The following is a 19,016-nucleotide window of genomic DNA, read 5'->3' as shown; positions in this document are numbered from 1 at the left end:
AGGCAAGTCCTAAGAAGCCAGCTCAATGGCAAGAATAAGACCCGGGCAATAAACAGCTATGCCCTGCCAGTGATCAGATACCCTGCAGGAATAATAAAGTTGCCAAAGGAAGAGATTCAGACCACGGACGTTAAGACCCGAAGGCTCCAAAGCATGCATGGAGGGTTCCATCCCAAATCCAGCACCCCGAGACTGTACGCAAGCCGGAAGGAAGGAGGCCGGGGACTAGTGAGTGTGAGAACCACTGTCCAGGATGAAACATCCAAGCTCCATGATTACATCAAGGAGAAGGCTCCAACGGATGACGTACTCAGAGAATGCCTCAGACAATGGGGAACAGAGGATGAGGCGCTGGAAGAGGGACCATCATGGGAGGACAAGCCCCTACACGGGATGTACCACCGGACCATAACTGAAGTGGCCGATCTCAAGAAGTCCCATCAGTGGCTAGAGAGGGCTGGCCTGAAGGACAGCACAGAGGCACTCATCCTGGCTGCTCAGGAGCAGGCCCTGAACACCAGAGCCATTGAGGCCCAGATATACCACACCAGACAAGACCCAAGGTGTAGGTTGTACAAAGAGGCACCTGAGACGATCCAACACATAACTGCAGGGTGTAAGATGCTGGCAGGGAAAGCCTACATGGAACGCCATAACCAGGTGGCTGGCATAGTCTACCGAAACATCTGTGCGGAGTATGGACTGGAAACCCCAAGGTCAAAATGGGAAACACCTCCGAAGGTGGTGGAGAATGACAGAGCGAAGATCCTCTGGGACTTCCAGATCCAGACTGACAAGATGGTAATGGCGAACCAACCAGATATCGTGATCATAGATAAAGGGAAGAGGAAAGCCGTTGTAGTGGATGTAGCGGTCCCAAGTGATGGAAACATCAGAAAGAAGGAACACGAGAAACTCGAGAAATACCAAGGGCTCAGAGAGGAGCTGGAGAGAGCCTGGAAGGTAAAGGTGACAGTCGGGCCTGTGGTGGTCGCAGCACTGGGGGCAGTGACCCCCAAACTAGATGAGTGGTTGCAACAGATCCGGGGAACAATATCGGACATCTCAGTGCTGGGAACAGTGCTGGGAACAGCAAGGATACTGCGCAGAACCCTCAAGCTTCCTGGCCTCTGGTAGAGGACCCGAGCTGAATGAGGGACGGACACCACCCGAGGGGGGGTGAGACGAGGATTTTTTTTACATTTATATTGTATGTGTGTGTGTGTGTGTATGTACAGTATATATGCATCTATTTTTCCATTAGCTGTGTCAACATGAATAAACATGAAAAATGTCTGTCACGACCAACTCATTCTTCTCACTGCTTTGTCTTTGAATCATCAAATACAAGACTAAGAAGGAACCCTTCAGACCTAGTCACAGAATCATTTTGATTCACAAAATATGTAATAATGACGTAATTCAATGTTTTTCAAACCCTGTGCCGCGGCACACCAGATATTGGCTTGTGTGCCGTGGGAAATTATTTGAAAATAATAATTGCAGTCGATCGCCTGGAAGAGTAATACTCTTCCATACCGGTATAGAGCAGCAGCAGCTCGGAAACTGCCTTATGCTTCGAGACAAGCGAAGTTTCCGACGTGAGACAATACAATGAAAGTTATCTTTCATTTAGATTTACGTTTACCGGATATGTAACGGCACTAACCCTATAAACTGTGCAACTACGCGCTGGTCGCACACTCTCAGCGCACAAGAAAATCTATCTGACACAGTGAACACACTGCAAAGGAATTAAATATACGTATAACTTTTTATTCTCTATCAATTTGCTGTTATTCAGTGAGTGACAGGTGTCCAGCCAATCACACAACACGATGCAATGACACTATGCAGCCAATCATGGTATTGACAGTACTTGCGCATGTTCTCTGCTCCATGACAATAACAGTGTGGCGGCGATAAGTGACGCAAGCAGCGATAAGTGACGCAAATGCTAATCCCCTATCAGTGCAAAACGAGTGGGCAGTGAATGAGATACGTCGACTCCCCAAACCAATATAAGAATGAACTGCGGTTCTTTTAAATTGGAATGGCTGTCGGAGTATGTGACAATAGAACAAGCAGTGAAAGAAGGTGAGCTCTTTTCTTTTTCTAGTGCAAACATGCAGCAAAGCTAAGGTTGTAAGCGGCAAAATATGGACTAAATGGAAGCTGGACTACTGTACCTCAAGCGACACATTCAGCAGAAAAGTCATTTGAATGATGTTGGAATTATACGAAGACTCAAGATGGGAAAAGGGATTGGTACAATATTGCGGGAGAGCGCAAACGACCAGGAGAAAAAGGACCGGCTGTCACACAGAAAAAAGCCAACCCTGGGCAAGTTAAACGAATGCACCAAATATTAGATTGATGTTGATTTGATTCCTATTCAATGTGTTACAATTAGTGATGGGACGAAATGGGCCGTGGCTCTGAAGCTTGTGTCGAGTAATGGGAGGGGCGTTTCCACGAAGCTTGTATCGAGCCGCACGTCATTTCGGCAGAACCCGGAAAATATTACGTGTGAAGCCTCGCCGGCCGGCTGAAAGGCTGCATTGATTTGATTGCTTAATGTAAAATAATTACCACACTCAACAATGTGACAATGAACAAATGAATCTGTGGTAACAATTCCCAAAGCGCTAGTTGACCAACTTAGTTCACAGTGTTGCAGGAATTTTACCAATAAACCGGGATATTGGTAGTATTGTATTTGCAATGAGGAATTGCCTCTTTGCTTCCTATTTGTGCCATCTCCAGCTTCATAATACAAATAGCATCAGTGTAGTGTACATAAGATTCACTGTAAAAAAAAAAAGAACTTTACCCGGAATTGAAGTGGAAAACACTTTAAATAATAATAAAATATAGATTACCGGCATATATAATAATAATAATAATACGACAACAATGTTGTCACAACAAAGCAAGGAAGCTGTTTTTACTTTTATCTTTTAGTCAAGGTTAAATAAAAAGGACAAACATTTTGAAAAGTCTTTCTTTGGTGTAAAATGCAGGTGAAGTCAATGAACACAATAGCAAAACTTCAAAACATGTAGTTGGATTGTCCAATTTGTCGCCTTGAAACTTTGAGTTCATCCAGTTGTTTGTTTTTTTTTGGGGGGGGCGGATACATGTGACAAACAAGCTGTTGAATTGTAGCAATTGCAGTGAGTCGTGAGAACAACAGCTTTTTCAACCATATTCGCTTGTCATTTCTCACTTAATGTTTGTTAAGAAACAAACCTGGCAAGATAATAGCTCAAATCCATCAAGAGGCAAGTTCAAGCTACTGTACTTCTTTGGAAACATTTGCAAGTTGGTATGAGTTAGTACTGACATCCTCACGAGTAATTTCGAACAATGTTGCAGGTGAAATGAGGTTTTACTGTAAGAATCGGCACACAAATGAAATAAAACACAGGATTTAAATTTATTTGCTTTCAAGTGATACATCTATGTAGATTTCATGGCCTTGCATGATACGCACGGTACACTTTCACCAGTAGAAGATTCTTTGTTAGCAGTTATTCGTTTTTTTTTTTTTTTTACATTCTGCAAGATATGTGAATTATAAGACCTAACAGGTCAGTATACTGTGTGAGTAACCCAATAAAGCTTCACCTTTCAAAGAAACATTACATTACGATTAACTTAAAATTCAATACTGAAAAGTTGTGTACATTAGATCAAAGTGCAATACTTAACTTAAGCCCTGTATCCCACTGAGTGGCGAAGGCTTGGGAGCGTTTGTGAGCGTCGTTGAATGTTGATTGTCGCCAAGAAATTTGGGAATTGTGTTCAAAACTTCCTTGCAACAAGAAAGACTGTTTGCGACCAACCTGTTGCCAAATGTCTGGCGAACGTCTTTGTGACCATTTGCGACCTATTCACGATGTTCGCCACAGAGTGGGATCCGGGCTTTGGGAACTCTTACTCACTAATGTTGCATGGCTTGACTGTGTTTGCATTTTCGCACACATACAGTACATATCTTCAGGTCTGCCCAAACGAGTGCAAACAACTCATTAAATGAAATCAAGGGACATTTTTTTCACAAAGAGAGCATATTCTTTCACTGAAGTCACCCAACCATTACTCAAGTGCCAGAAACTAAGCATTGGGTCTAGAATAGCACCAGTTGAAACGAGAGGAGGCTCTGGGTCACATACAGTATGAACATACCTGCAAAAACAATGTAAGCATTATATACAGTATATGAGAAAAAAATCTCTAAAATCTGTGGCTTGACTGTTTTCCCTTTTATTTTTTTAAGCAAACAAACAAACAAATATTGCACATATAAGTGACCCAACTCCTCCTCCATTGTAACTTCTAGTAAAAGGTAAAAGCGAGTCTTAAAGGGTTCTTTGGGTGCCAATGAAGATTAAGTGAAGGTGGTCAGCGCAAAAGTGTGAGCCAAGCTACGGGAAAACTTCACAGACAGCAGGAAATCACAGCGACTATTACGTGGCTCCCACCCTAGCTTGTAAAAAGGAACCTGCAGGAGGCAAATCAACCAGAAGTTGACTGCTAAGCCTTGTCAAACATGTGGTAGTGGGAGCGCTCCAAATGTGAACATCAGTCTATTGTGTCTCCATTCAACATATTACAGTCATTTAACAAGCTTTTTTTAATTCTTAAACACAGTAGTCACAATTTTTTGAGGGGGATGGGGGGAAGGGAGAAAAGCCGCGCGCGCACACACACACACTCACACACACACACACGTCTGCATCCTGTATAATTAACAGGAGATGGAGACACTTGTACAGCGTGCGTAAAGCAACAGAAAGACCTAAAAATGAGTTTGACAATAAAGCAGCAGTTTCCGCTGCTGTATTTCCTTGAAATACAGAAATATTTCACTCCTTAATAAAAGTCTAGAATCAGTGAGTGTGCCCAACGGCTCCGCTGCTTCTTGGGCAAAAATGTCCTCTTTTGTTTAAACGGACCCGCGATCCTCATGAGGAAAAGTGGATTAGAAAATGGATGAATGGATGGTTAAACTGGTTTGTCTTGATACAGTTTCTGAATGTGCTTCCATCCAGAATGGGGGAGGACTGTGGTGCCGGAACGAGGCGCCTTGTGTCGTGGTGTTCTGTACGTCCCCTAATTTGGTTTCGGTGGGAGCAAACGTCCTAGCTGCCATCATGTCAACTAACACCTATTAGGCCTACGGCACAAAAAGCATTCTATCTTCATTTTCAATCTGTTTCCTTCACTAATGATAATACAGGACACTGTGACTGAGAGAGAACAAAATACTTCCATATCTTTGGGCTTCACCAAAGTTTTGTGAACATTTCATAAGACATCACATTTCTGCTCAAAGTATAAAATAGTCCCCCCTCTCCTCCCCACCACTAGAAGCAGTGTACCCCACTTCATATCTTGACTTCAAAATGGGGATGCTGGGGCTACAGAATTCATGCTTCAACGTATCCATTGACACACACACATTGACAACAGCAAACTAACAACTGAATTAGGCAAAAGCTTCATCTTACCAAATTCAATTTATCATATTGATCTATCCTGTATAACTGCGACATGAATAAGCATGGACTTCAGTGTACAGCAACTGCAAAATGTCTCCATTCGTTCACCAGGTGCTACGAGACATCTAGTATATCCCTTTAATAAATAATATCCCCCAAAGATTCTTTTTTCTCTTTTTCTCCAAAGAACTTTTGCTAGCAGAGTAGTCTCCTTTTGTTTTTCACCACCTACCGTGTCTACTTCCTTTCAGCATGCACACAGAAGATGGACAGGCGCTTCCTGGGGAGGAGACTGACAAAGGGATGGACGGGACAGCAAAGCGAGGTGGAGCGGGATGGCGAAGAAGCGTCGGGAGGAGTGGGGGGGGGGCTTTTAGGCGCGGCTTCTATGGCCTATCCGTTAGTGCCGTTCTTGTTGGCTGCGCTGGTATTGACGGTGGTGCCGTCCGGCTGCTGGCCGTCTTTGCGAGGCGGCATCCTTTCGTTTATCCTGTCCAGGCCACGTGCCTCCTCGAAATTACGAATCTTCCTCGTAGGAGAGAAGCCTTGGATGGCTGAAGGGCAAAAAGAAAACAAAACAAAATGACTAAAAGACACAATCATGCCATAAAGAAAGCTACCGGTACTTGAGTGGCTGCTGTCTCAGATGTGCACCATGCTCTTCTGCTGTCCTTGTAGATTTGTTTTTATTTTTTTTAACGACACAGTATCAGCCTAACGCAGCACAAGTGGGCGGTACTTGAGTGGCTGCTGTCTCAGATGTGCACCATGCTCTTCTGCTGTCCTTGTATAATTTGTTTTTATTTTTTTTAACGACACAGTATCAGCCTAACGCAGCACAAGTGGGCAGTGAATACAACACATGCACAATAACTTGGGAGTGTCCAAAAACCTACGACATTTAAACGACATGCTCGGTTGACTTACGGTCGTGTTCCCGAAACAGCCATGGAAACCAGACAGAAAAGGTGAGCAAACGAAAAATAAACTTGTGAGGGAGTGTTGGACAAATGATTGAGTCATTCTTATACTAGCAAGTTAAAACGGCAACAAACACTGCAGGAGTTATCGAAAAACATGCCGAGTATCGAATATTCAACAGTTCTCTTGCACGATCAGATGTCTGTCACCTTGTGAGCTGTCATGTCGCTAATCGGTGTCCTGATGCACGTCAACATATCTGCAGGATGTTTATTTTTAAAGCGGGACTGTTTTTGTCATGATAATTTTCTTTGTTCGACTGTTACAGAGTGCGGGGTCGAAATATTGTTCCTGGAAGCTCAAACACATCTTTTCACTCCATCAACCAATCAATCAGAAGACGCAATCGTTTTCTGAATTCTTGAGCTCACCAAGACCTTTGGACAATTCTATGCGTCCAACATTGTGGGAAAAGTTTCTCAAAGTGTTCCCGCTTGACTGTGCCCCAGTGCATAAAGCAGGATCCTTTAATGAGTTTGGAGTGGAAGAATCTCACTTAATATCCGTCTGGCAATTTCTGGATCAAGAACAGAGTAACTGCCGCCGCCCGCCCCCTCAAATTGAAATGAAGCTAATTCAGTTTGCTTGTGAAACTGTTTGCTTTCCTGAAGTGAAGTTACATCAAAGTAATTGTCTGTCGAAGCATCCCGAAATGAAAGAAACAAACAATGGAGTGATGGAGAGTTCAATCAAAATAAATACATATAAAATCTGAAAGCAATTACGTAAATAAGATCAATCTCATTTACTTAAAAAACAAGAACTTCTTACTTTTTATGTTTGTACAAGTAGCTTGTGTGTTTTAACCCTTAATTTGAGTGTTTTTTTTCAATAAAATATTCAGTTTATCAGTTAAGTCTGTAGCACAAAAATGAATTTATTTGGGAAGCAGTTTTGCCACTGTGGAAAAAAAAGCCCACAGAGTCCAAAGTGGAAATAGCAACCTAGGCGACAAAGCATTTTAAAACCACTAAATAAGCTAGTTTTCAAGAGTAATGGCTTGAACCTAGGTGCCGATGCATTTGGTTGAAAATGTTGTCTTTTCCGTAACGTGCCCTAGTGTGTTTGACCTTGCAGGAATTGAGCTGATTAGCCCACAAACCAACCAGGAGGGGCAGACAATCGAGCAACACCCAAATGGTGTAACAGGATTAGCTGCTGAAAATATCCAGAGAAGGGATGTCCCAGGTCTTAGCAAGGTCTTAACAGGCTTTTTCTCTGTGTTGGGAGCCAATGTAGGCAAGACCCCCCCCCCCCCCCCCATGATTAGAGTCCCTTTCTTGTCCACTGAGTGTACATTTCTTGAAAAACAAGTCTAAAAGCAGAAGCTAAAAAGACACTGATAATGCAAGAGTAACCGTCAATTACAGTCTCCACAATACTGCAAACGTATGTACAACTGTTAATGTGAATAATAGAGAGGACACAAACATTAGAATTGAATCCAAAAGCCATGCGTACCTTTTGCTTTAGCTGCCTCAAGAGTAGCTATGTTAAAATGGAGTTGGGGACAGGGCGGGGGCGGGGGAAGAAGGAAAAAGGGGAGACGTTACAATGCAGCAAATAACACAGCCAGCAAATACGTCATTCAAGTCAAGCCTCGATGTCATTAACAGTCGTCAGCTGATGGCGAAACATAGAGGATAGGTCAAGTTGGTCAACCACAATGTCACAGACAATGTTTTGGCCTATTACCGGCAGAGAAAAACTATGCATGTAAACATCGCGTTGGGTGAACGGCTGGGAATGAGAGAGGAGGTGCCGGTTCGACATTTAAGAGTCTGCAGCCAGTGTTAAAGGGTCTTGAAAGAGGATTTAGAAATAGAGAGCAGGGGCGTGGCTGAGCACTAAGGGCTTTATTTACTAAGATCTCCAACAGCCGCTAAATTGCATGTTTGCCAACTCTTAACACAATTGCGTGCACTGTTGGGGGCAGGTGTGAAAGTGCTGGAGACTGCCATATTTTTCAAGAGGGTCTAGCTACTCCACCGTCTGACGGTTTTCACCAGGGAAAAAAATGGGAGAGCACCATAGGTGTAAAATGAAGTTATGTGCGTGGCACATTCTCACAGGACAAAAACAAAACTCCGCCACACATGCTGTCCTGTATTTGTTGAGACGCGCAAACATAATTTTCATTCTCTCAATGTACACCACGTCGTGATTTTGCATTCAAGGTGTGCGCAGAGCTCACGCTAACATTTGAACAAATGTGACACAAGGCCGGCGTTGACCTAGGAAACATTAAAGATCAATTTAGTGTACTCAAATGAACAAATAAACATGCCAGTACAAATGGAGGTGAACAATTTGTGGCGGATCCAGAGTTTTGGCAGTGGGCTGCAATCTGCTGCCAATTGTCTGATATTTGAACCCTTTCAGGGACAGTGGTTACTACAGTGGACACCCCATCATGTTATCAGGTTACAGGTTATCATTGTAAGTGCATGAAAGGGTCAACGTTTTATTTTAATTTGTCTTTCATTTTAGCTCGGTGAGCTTTGTATATTTCTCGAAGAGTGATTAGGTTTGAAACTACTCCTTGATCTGTCAGGAAGGAAAAATTCACCATTGATGGCCTACAAAGTTGACCCCAGACTGGCTGGTCTGAAAGTGGAGGCAAAAGGGCCGGACATGAACAATGACATTCTCCCTAAAGGTCATGACATGTGGTTTCCCTTCTGATGGCTCCATAACTTCTGTAAGTCTCCAGTGTGGCACCTAACGTGTTCTGAGGCCAGGCACTGACATTCAGATCAGAGGCTCAGCAGCCTTTTCTCGGCTATAAGTTGACAGGTTGGCCATGACAATGCCGGGGTGCTTCTTGTGATGAGCATGCTGGCATTGATCCAAAGCTCTTTTAAAGCTACTGGCATAACAAACAGCAAGGTGGTGATGACTTCACTCATGATCTGTATCCCACGTTACAAGTGACCCTCCATGTGCGATTTGAAACCATAAATATGGCTTGTTAGTAAGTCAGTTATTAATTTCCCACATTTCCAACAATCTAAAATGACCGTACGCTAGGTTCAGTCATAATAAACCCCCCGCCTTCTCAACCAATCATTCTGAAGGCAAAAAGTTTGGATCTCAGACACAGCGAACAAAAATCCAAGCTTGGTGAGGGAATGTTCTTGGGAATTCGTAAATGTTCACCCAAAATGCATGAAGCTCGCAGGAAGGAAGAAAGGAGACTGGTGATAAAAGCTCACTTACCGGTCTGTAATGTCTGCTTTCCACCGGACAGTACTCCCATGGGAAGAGTTCCGGTCGGGGTCAGACCTTTGAGAGTTAATACACTCTCACTCTCCTCCCTGGACCACAACACAAGCAAAGCACACAGGTGCAAATGCATCACATTTTGGCAACAGCGGAGGGGACTTATACCCAATGGGTTCCATTAATATGATCTATCCTTCCATCCATTACCTAAAGCCTTTAGGGCTCAAATGTTTTTACTGTCGCTAACCAACTTGCAAGGGCGGCCCGGTAGCCCAGTGGTTAGCACGTCGGCTTCACAGTGCAGAGGTACCGGGTTCGATTCCAGCTCCGGCCTCCCTGTGTGGAGTTTGCATGTTCTCCCCGGGTCTGCGTGGGTTTTCTCCGGGTGCTCCGGTTTCCTCCCACATTCCAAAAACATGCGTGGTAGGCTGATTGAACACTCTAAATTGTCCCTAGGTGTGAATGTGAGCGTGGATGGTTGTTCGTCTCTGTGTGCCCTGCGATTGGCTGGCAACCGATTCAGGGTGTCCCCCGCCTACTGCCCGAAGACGGATGGGATGGGCTCCAGCACCCCCCGCGACCCAAGTGAGGACTAAGCGGTTCAGAAAATGGATGGATGGATGGATAACCAACTTGCATTCATGCTCTTAGTTTAAAAAAAAGATACAACCAAGCTGACGCAAAACAAAACGGGGGAGAAGTCAGAAAGGGGATCAGCGGTTCATACCTGAGGACTGAGAAGACTCGGGCCATTTTCCCGACTGCACGGATCTTGTTCCGGATTACCTCCTTACGCATCGCTGTGGTGCCACCTGGATGACACAGCGCATCACTGAGAACCAACCATTTTCTCCAAGAATTGCTGCTCTGGAAGTTTTTTAATTTGGGGTTGATTGCAAACACTGACAGGTTTTTTGCTTGTAGATAAAGAAACATACCTTTCTGTGTGCATGCCTGCAAATGCCCAATTGTTTGCCCAGAATTCGGCCCAGGAATTAGCGATGGAGAGGTCACTGGTATGTGCGACCTAAGGCCCCAATTTATTTTGCTTCTCTTGCTGCATGACAAGGCCCCAAATACAAACCACTGGGTGGTGATGGTGATATTTTTGGGCTCATCATTTTTTGCAACCATTTCTTCTTGAAAGAAGGGGGATTTGGAATGGGAGTAAATTCTTAATATATTTAATACAGACTATGGAGCCAATATATGGAACATCTATCGTGAAATATAACATATCGTATCGATAGATTCACTGCCAATAGTAAGGATGGCAACTGGGGTGGCAAAGCATTTGGTGAAGGTGGCAGCTGCCACCCCTTGTCACACTGTCAAACCGGTTGTGATGTATGCCGAGTTGTAGAGGGCGAAAATTTTAGAAATTAAAAGCTGCACCCTTACCTTCATATAGATCATCTCCCTCTGACATGAGCTCATCATCAGAGCAAATGTTGAGCACATTCACCAACATCTCTGTCACTGTAGATGGAAGAAATTAAATAGTCACTTTGCAAGTCTCTTTCACACAGCTCACTATATAGTATTACAAGAAAAACAGGAAATTGAGTAAATTAAAGTCAACCGAAATAAGGTTCAAATTATCAATGTCATTCAAGACAAAACACTGACACACTTTCTGGGATAAGGAATAATGCATGGTAAATAGCTCTTGAATAGAACATGTACAGTGGTGCCACACATATTTTCGAGTTGGCAAACCGGTGGATTCCCAGAGTGGCTGTTTTGTTTGTTTTATATATATATATATATATATACACAGACTCCAATGGACAATGGTCCATTTAATTTTTGGACCATTTTGGGGGAGCCAAGCCCTGAAGAATTTGCTGAGATAAAGGAAAGAAATATTGCACTTCACTGGTTGTCAAAGTAAATTAAACAGATTTCATTCAACACATACACATCTTAACAAAAAGGCACACAATCTTACATTGACATCAAAATTGTAAACCCTCACTACTACTCATTACTTTGCATGAAGTAAACATTTGACTACTAGTAGTTTTGCAGGTATTGTAATCTCATCAGTCGTGGTTAAAGCCCACTCACAGTCTGTCTGGACTGCTGAAGCTGACAGAAATACTGGGCCTGATTTTACATGTGCAAAAACGGGCACCAACTTGTCTCTTGTCATCGTGACAGAACTCACTCGGCTTTTACGCAGTTATTGTCTTCCCCAAAATTACTGGAGCCAGCAATTTTCTCTAACTCAGTCAAATGTTTCTTTTGTACTAACACTTTCAGTTCCGCCCCTTTAAAATGTTTCTTTAGCAATGCTCTCCCAAATGACACGTGGTGAAAACCATCAGCGTGTGTAGGGCAGGTGCAAAAACCATCTTCCAAAGACAGCAATCGCTGCCATGTTTACAACTGTTGCTAGCAATTCATCAGTCATTTAGTGCCCACTATTTGGAATCCTTGTAAAAGATCTTAATCTCAGTGGATCACATGCAACATACTCACCCAGAGCATGTCCAATCTGCTTGAGTGAACAAGCAATTTTGTGCCTGTTTTTTGGTATCTTAGTAAGTCAGGCCCTCTAGTGTATGTTGGCTGTCCCTCAAGTTTTTTTGTGGCATATTAAACAAATGGTAATATATTGATAGACTGGCATAGAAACAAAAAAAAAATTCAAAAATCTGCTAAATTTCCAGGCATAGTTCATCACGCAGAAAATACACAAACGTCGGACCAGGAGGAAATGCGTGTGCAGCGCCCAGCTGGTCCCCATCACCGGAGCTGCAGCACGTGCACACAGCAACTCGGTGCTTGTTTCTCCTGAGCGCTCCTCTTCGCCGTTGGCCCGGCTGCCTACCGGCCGCCCACTGGCACCCAGCAGTGGCGACCCTGGACATACGCTGGGCCCTTCCTGCGGATTACCAAAGGTGCGGCACCGGCCTGGACCCTGTGGTGCCAGTGGTCGCCTTTCGTGGGATCGGCCACCCTGCTCAGACGCGCTGAAAGGCCGCCTCGGGCTGCCTAGCAGCTGACTTAGAACAGGGTTGGATGTCGAATTCCAACACCGAGCCAACAAGTTAAACTTATACTAAAACAGTGAGTCAACACACAAATGCAAATGACCGGCTCATATTCAGCTCATTGTTTACCTACCGGGAGTATGCATACCCCAAGAGTACATAAACACATTGCAGGGGGTGTGAACACATTTAAGAATTTATTTACAAGATCAATAACGTGAAACAGAGCCACATTTCATCTCAAGCCTGTTGTGGCCGAGTTTCTAGTCGTCTTATCACGTCGTAGCCCGTGTAGTGTGCGACATACTCAACAATTGGTCGTTTGTTGTCCAGAACATTTCTCGGCCACGACGGAATAAAGTCTGGAGTGTCAGATATTTTGTTCATCTACCTGCACAGTGTGCCATATCCTATGTCGTCCTGCGACTGTTTCTTCGGCATTGACGAATAACGTGATGGAGCTCACTTTTCTGCCCAAGATATCTGCTGTACACAAGTGCGGGTTCATGTCGGAGCTTGGCTCCATAGGGACATTGAGTATACACCATGCGCTCATCCGTAATACCAAGGACGGATGAGTTGCGTTGATTTCTTTTGTTGATGTACATCTCACGTTAAAAACGACCCCTCCATTCGTCTCTGCAAATATTCGTATTCTGCTGATGTGTTCCACTGTAATATCAGCCAAGCCGAGAACGATAAAAAAAATTGTGACATTACTGCTCCACCTGCCCAATAGTTGGAGACACCTGCTGCATGTCGTATAAACTCAGCCACGTTATCATTTTATTGGAACGTTGAAAGCAATTAGAATGAATTCAATATTAGCCTACATTTTAATTTTTCCGACATACCTTTTTCTCCAACAAATGGCAAAGACCATGTGAAGACATCCATAAAGTTGGGTAACCAGTAAGGGTGGGGGGAGCAGTTGAACTGTCGAATATTCATCACGTTGTTCTCATATTTTAATACAGCAGCTAGAGCAAAAAGAAAATGAAGTCTGAAGATGAAAACTTGAAGGCGAGCGAGAAAACTAACTGCTAATTTCAAAGATACAAACACAAACCTTTGTTGTTGTACACATCAAGATAATTTGGAGCTGAAAAGATTGTAATTAACGAAGGGAAGCCCGTTGTCTGACTTTTTCTGTACATCCGATATCTATTGGGGCACAAAACAAAAACACTAAGACATATTCAATATTAGGGCTGCAGCTATCAAAGATTTTGCTCTTCAGATATTCGGCTGAAAATTCAAATCGAACATTCGGGTATTTAGATCGCGTCGGGAGCACAGGAGCAGTTTTGCTGGCTTAAACACACTTTGTCTGGTTTGTTACAAAGTGACCAGTCAGAGCGGCAAATGTGTCAGGCTGTCAGCATCAAAGTGTGAACAGTCTTTTAGGTCTATTACCTTGAGCACTGCTATCACTGCACAATACAGCGTCAGCGTCAGCGTAATTTAGTCATTTTATTTCGCGCTTGTAATGAGCAATTGAACATTATTTCAGGACCACACTGTATTGTTCTCGTCGGAAGCAACAGTTTGAAATGGCGATAAACGACCACCCCCAAACACAGTCTGGAAAATTAATCAAGTCAGGCATTACTCCGCAACACATTGCTGTGAACAATTTCAAAAGAAAAGCATATGTACAGTGGGGCAAATAATTATTCAGTCAACCACCAATTGAGCAAGTTCTCCTACTTGAAAAGATTAGAGAGGCCTGTAATTGTCAACATGGGTAAAGCTCAACCATGAGAGACAGAATGTGGGAAAACCTCGGAAAATTATTATTGTCATGTATAACATGAACAATTGGCGCTGCGGTTACTTCTTCCTGACAGTGAACATGTAAATAAGCAGATACTCAAGGCAGAAAAATGCCTTTACCATTTTACTGAACCGAGTGACCGTAAATTACTTGAGGAACCGTTGCAATATATTATGGTGAATAGATCAGAAAGCAGAAAAACTACTTACCCTGCATCTTGGGCTTCATGGGCTCTAATTACTGACAGCAAGTTATTATTTACCAAAAAGTCACACACTGCTGAGTAACTGCAAAGAAATAAACAAGGACAAGTTAACTTGACTTTTTACTTCAATGTTTAGCCATCAGACAACAGAAATGCAACAGATTTTTGGAATTGTTAAAAAATATTACTTTTGCAATTACTTGGCGGTGAATAGAACAATTAGCTTTCCACGGACTCTCATTGCTATTAGGAGGACTAACTGCCAAGGGGTTTTAATTTAATACCTGAAAAAGTAGGAGCAGCCTCTGACAGAATTGTGGTTGAAATGTTCAGTTGTCTTTTCACTGCCATAGTCTTCACCAGGGTCAGCCCAAATCAGGTCGCACATTGGCCCAAACGCTGGTGGCTCTTTAAATCTATCTAACTGTTATCAAAGACAAGTTTACACGCATTATATGTTTTGCTTTCATGACAGTGTGAGACGAATGTGTTTATTCCAAGTATGTCACTTACTTTCCTTATGTCATCAAGGCAGTTAATTTCTGGTGAGAGTCCACCGTGTACACACAAGAACTGTTGGTTAAGCAGGGCGGCAAGGGGCAGGCAGTCAAAGGCCTCCATACAGGCATCATAGACCCTTTCTGAGTACTTAATTTTACCTGTAACAAATATTGCACAACAAATTTGTATGGTTAAATAATTTTCACACTAGGTAGCAAGTTGCACTGTGCAATTCGGGGCAAAAGCTTTACTCATACAGTTCCATTAATGCAATCGTTCCCCAACCATCGGCCCCGGTACCGGTTCGAGGTCTATTTTCGTACGGGGCCACAGAGAGACCGCCCCTCCCCTCCCCTCAATTGTATGTATTTATTTATTGCAGAGCCTCTAATCAATCCCCAACCCCGTTGATTACCTGACGAAGGACAACAGGAGGAGGGCTGGGGAACTAAATGACTGAGAATTTTGATACTATGGGACCATCTGCAAGCTGGGAGCACATTAACTCCATCAGATGTGGAGCAATTAGAGTCAGATTTTCTTTTAACTCTGGTTGAAGTTGAAGCAAACAGAATCCGGGCGGCACCCTGAGCAACTGGTTAGCCCGTCCGCCGGCCCGTCCGCCTCACAGTGCAGCGGTCATGGGTTTGATTCCCGGCTCCGGCCTACCTTTGTGGAGTTTGCATGTTCTCCCTGTGCCTGCGTGTTTTTTCTTGGTCCTCCTATTTCCTCCCACATTCCAAAAACATGCACGGTATGATAATTGATCACTCTAAAATTGTTTGCGGTAGGCCATAGGTGTCAAACTCAGGTCCTGGAGAGCCACTGTCCTGTATGTTTTCCAAGTCTCCCTTTTGCAACACACCTGATTCAAATGAACAGGTTCGATGACAGGCTTCCGCAGAGCTTGCTGATGATCTGATCATTTGAATCAGGTGTGTTGCAACAGGGAGACTTGGAAAACATGCAGGACAGCGGCCCTCCAGGACCTGAGTTTGACACCTAGGCCATAGGCGATAGACGTGATAGCGACAACATGACATGGCAGAAACATTATCGTCTTCACAATATATATCATCATTTTGCCCAGCTTTAGTTAGAAAGGCCAAAAATATGGTCTAAATACATTCATTTGTCTTATAGGTGTGGCTTACGCTCCATTAAAGACAAATGCACATGAATTTACAGTTTATTTACTTCACTTAGTTGTTGAACTTAGGAATTTGACTTGCAGCGCAAGCGTTCACTCTGATAAAATGCTACCAAATCCGTAAACAAAAGCTAGTAAGTGATATGTTTACAACAATAACGCAAACAAATCTTCATCAAATTCGATCAATTGTTCAGCCAATTCCAACTACATCATTCAAAACAAATAGCCCATTGCCAAGTATTTTTTAAGTGTTACACAGGGCATCTAAAGATGGATGTGCATAAAGATGCAGTTTGTGTGCCTGGAGATAATGTTGCATGTGGGTGACGGTGAAAAAGAAAAGGAGATGATGCAGTTGGTGAAATCAATTCGCAGGTGGCAAGCTTGTCTGTGCTGTCCCATTAAGTCACACAAAGACACACACCAATACAAATAACCATACAGAGGTCGAATGAAATTGTGTTCAACTGCGTGAAAAGGTTCAACCAGCATGCCTGACGGCGCTCAAAGCTCTGACATTTTATCATCATGACAATAAAAAAGGCTCCTGATGTGTAGATGTCACATTGCTCTGACCGACACTTTCTGACAAAGATGATTTCCCTTTGTCAAGGGAAATCGCGGACCATTATGTTAGCCTATTATCACATGCCATAAAACGCTTCCGAAAATAATTTACCCACAGAACCAAGGGAGCGTGGTTCCTCAAGAGTGTCGTCGGGGACAACACCTGCCCTCACTTCAGAGTTCCGGTTCTCTCTGATGTTCAGCCACGTATTTTACAATACTCATTTTATGTCCAAGGTGTATCCATGAACGATGAAGCTAGTTCCACGGCCCTGAAATGACACTTAAAACTGGCTACTACACTTCACATTTGCACTAAAAAAGCCAGACATGAAAAGCTTTGTGCCCACAACCTATAGATGCACGGACAGTTTTTTTTAGTTTGAATGGGGTTTTTTTAAAGTAAAATATTACTCTATTCACGAGAAAAGGAATACATTCTAATGACTTGTTTGAAAGGTAAATGATCGCTTTGTTTTTTAAATAATTAGTAACAAATGTATTCATACTATTTTAATACATATGCAATATCCAAGCAAGGTAAAATTTCCTAGTCTATTTTCACTCTTCCCTCTAATCTTCTGCATGCCTCTCCTTCCTTCTTTGTCACTTATTGTTACAACAGGTTAAGTTTAAAAACACAAGGGAAGAAGGCAAGAGTACCTTTAGAACAGGTAAGTATTTAAGGCACATAACTTGAATGGATAATCTATATATATATTGCGCGTCGTCCCGCACGCGGTCTGTCCTTCCGTCTGTCCCTTTTCAAAACGTACCTACTTCACCGCGCCGCTGCGCGCCGCCACTGCGCCGCTCAGGCAGTGGCTCACTACGATCGCGCGGGCATCTTAGCGAAAAAATGTTGTCTACCCACAAGCATTGCAATGAAATTGTTAGTTAGTTAGTAGAGCTAAACATCTCTTTATTTTCGCGATAAGCAATGAAGATGAACAAAAAGTTGAACCAAGCAACAACACTTTTGTGGGCTGAAGGCCCACCTTACCAGCCTTCCACAGGAACTAGCTGATGAGCCGCCCGGAGGGCGGCGAACCAGCTAGTCTTTTATAAAATCAAGAATTTGTCAGGATTTTACATGTCTGTCAAAAGGCAAGATATGAAATTATGCATGGTCGGAAATCTTCTGTAGATTATTGAATTTGAGCTGCGTAATTGTTTTTTTCTTAGATGTGTCTGGTGACATTTGTGGTCCCCTTTCTCCTCAGAGGTGGGTATTATATGAGTCCCAGTCCTCTGAGTGGCACAGTTTATATTGTTCCATCCACGTTGTACCTTGCAGACAGAAGAGGCAAGACAGTCCGTTTTTTTGTTTTTTGTTTTGTTTTTTTCACAGAAAAGAACTGTCAGATCTGAGCGTAGTACATTCGATATTATTAGATTGTAATATTTTAAAATACATGGCATGGAAGCAATCATCCAAGAATGAATAAATAAAAAAACCTGATTGCTCGCAAGTCACCCACTGTCGGATCATTAGTGCTTTTTTTTCCCCGCCATCTATTGGACTTACAGCGTTTTGACTTGAATGAAGTCCATGAAAAAAAGTGCTGTCCAAGTACTTCACCTGCTAACGCCTGGGATTAGTGTGAGTAACTCTGATAATTGCAGGGTACTCAGCAGGAACATGTATGTCTATGTGCCTCAAGGTTCCTCTCGATGACACTGCGCACAAAAGCCACACTCCATTTGTGCACAGCCTCTTTCAAGATCCTTCTATGTCACTGTTCACTCCTTCTCAGTCACAAACCTGAGGAGGGCATTCCTCCAGATGAGGTTTCGGTTCGGAAAGCCACATCCATCGATCCAGATAATGTACACATCATAAGATAGGTGTGCTTCAAGATGATTAACAATGCACATCGCAAACTCATGGGCAGAAAGACCAGCTTCACCCTCATGCCACAAGTAACTTGTTGAATCACGTGATATCAAGTCATAGATAGTAAAGATATGCACACTGAGCTTGGTCTTGGAATAAGGAGCAGAGGCTTGCAGCTTGGGGTCCATGCACAACAACAAGGCCTTTTAACTTCTTTGTCATTCTGTTTAGTTGCACATGCTTGCATTCTTTTTTTAAGGCTCC

The 19,016-nt window shown here is 43.2% G+C and overlaps 2 protein-coding genes across 4 annotated transcripts in view; one reads left to right on the top strand and one right to left on the bottom strand.

The window, feature by feature from the left end:
• The first annotated feature begins 225 nt into the window (after positions 1-225).
• LOC127602290 (uncharacterized) overlaps positions 226-19,016 on the top strand; it is a 180,000-nt gene continuing 161,209 nt past the window's right edge. The window contains exon 1 of the mRNA XM_052068360.1: positions 226-963. Coding sequence (XP_051924320.1) covers positions 394-963 — 570 coding nt within the window. The 5' untranslated portion in view covers positions 226-393. The remainder of the gene's footprint in view (positions 964-19,016) is intronic.
• Positions 3,416-19,016, bottom strand: part of ppp3cca (protein phosphatase 3, catalytic subunit, gamma isozyme, a) — a 40,434-nt gene continuing 24,833 nt past the window's right edge. Inside the window, exons 5-14 of one of the 3 annotated variants that reach the window (XM_052068259.1) lie at positions 15,208-15,353; positions 14,979-15,118; positions 14,699-14,776; positions 13,782-13,876; positions 13,567-13,692; positions 11,115-11,192; positions 10,441-10,525; positions 9,708-9,805; positions 7,950-7,976; positions 3,416-6,061 (exon numbers count right to left, since the gene is read on the bottom strand). In XM_052068259.1, coding sequence (XP_051924219.1) covers positions 5,901-6,061; positions 7,950-7,976; positions 9,708-9,805; positions 10,441-10,525; positions 11,115-11,192; positions 13,567-13,692; positions 13,782-13,876; positions 14,699-14,776; positions 14,979-15,118; positions 15,208-15,353 — 1,034 coding nt within the window. In that variant the 3' untranslated portion in view covers positions 3,416-5,900. The remainder of the gene's footprint in view (positions 6,062-7,949; positions 7,977-9,707; positions 9,806-10,440; positions 10,526-11,114; positions 11,193-13,566; positions 13,693-13,781; positions 13,877-14,698; positions 14,777-14,978; positions 15,119-15,207; positions 15,354-19,016) is intronic. The other 2 variants (XM_052068260.1, XM_052068261.1) reach the window with 2 other exon arrangements.

This window comes from Hippocampus zosterae, chromosome 6 (assembly GCF_025434085.1).
Source record: "Hippocampus zosterae strain Florida chromosome 6, ASM2543408v3, whole genome shotgun sequence".
Classification (NCBI taxonomy): Eukaryota; Metazoa; Chordata; class Actinopteri; order Syngnathiformes; family Syngnathidae; genus Hippocampus; species Hippocampus zosterae.
This window is presented reverse-complemented; position numbering and strand designations above follow the sequence as displayed.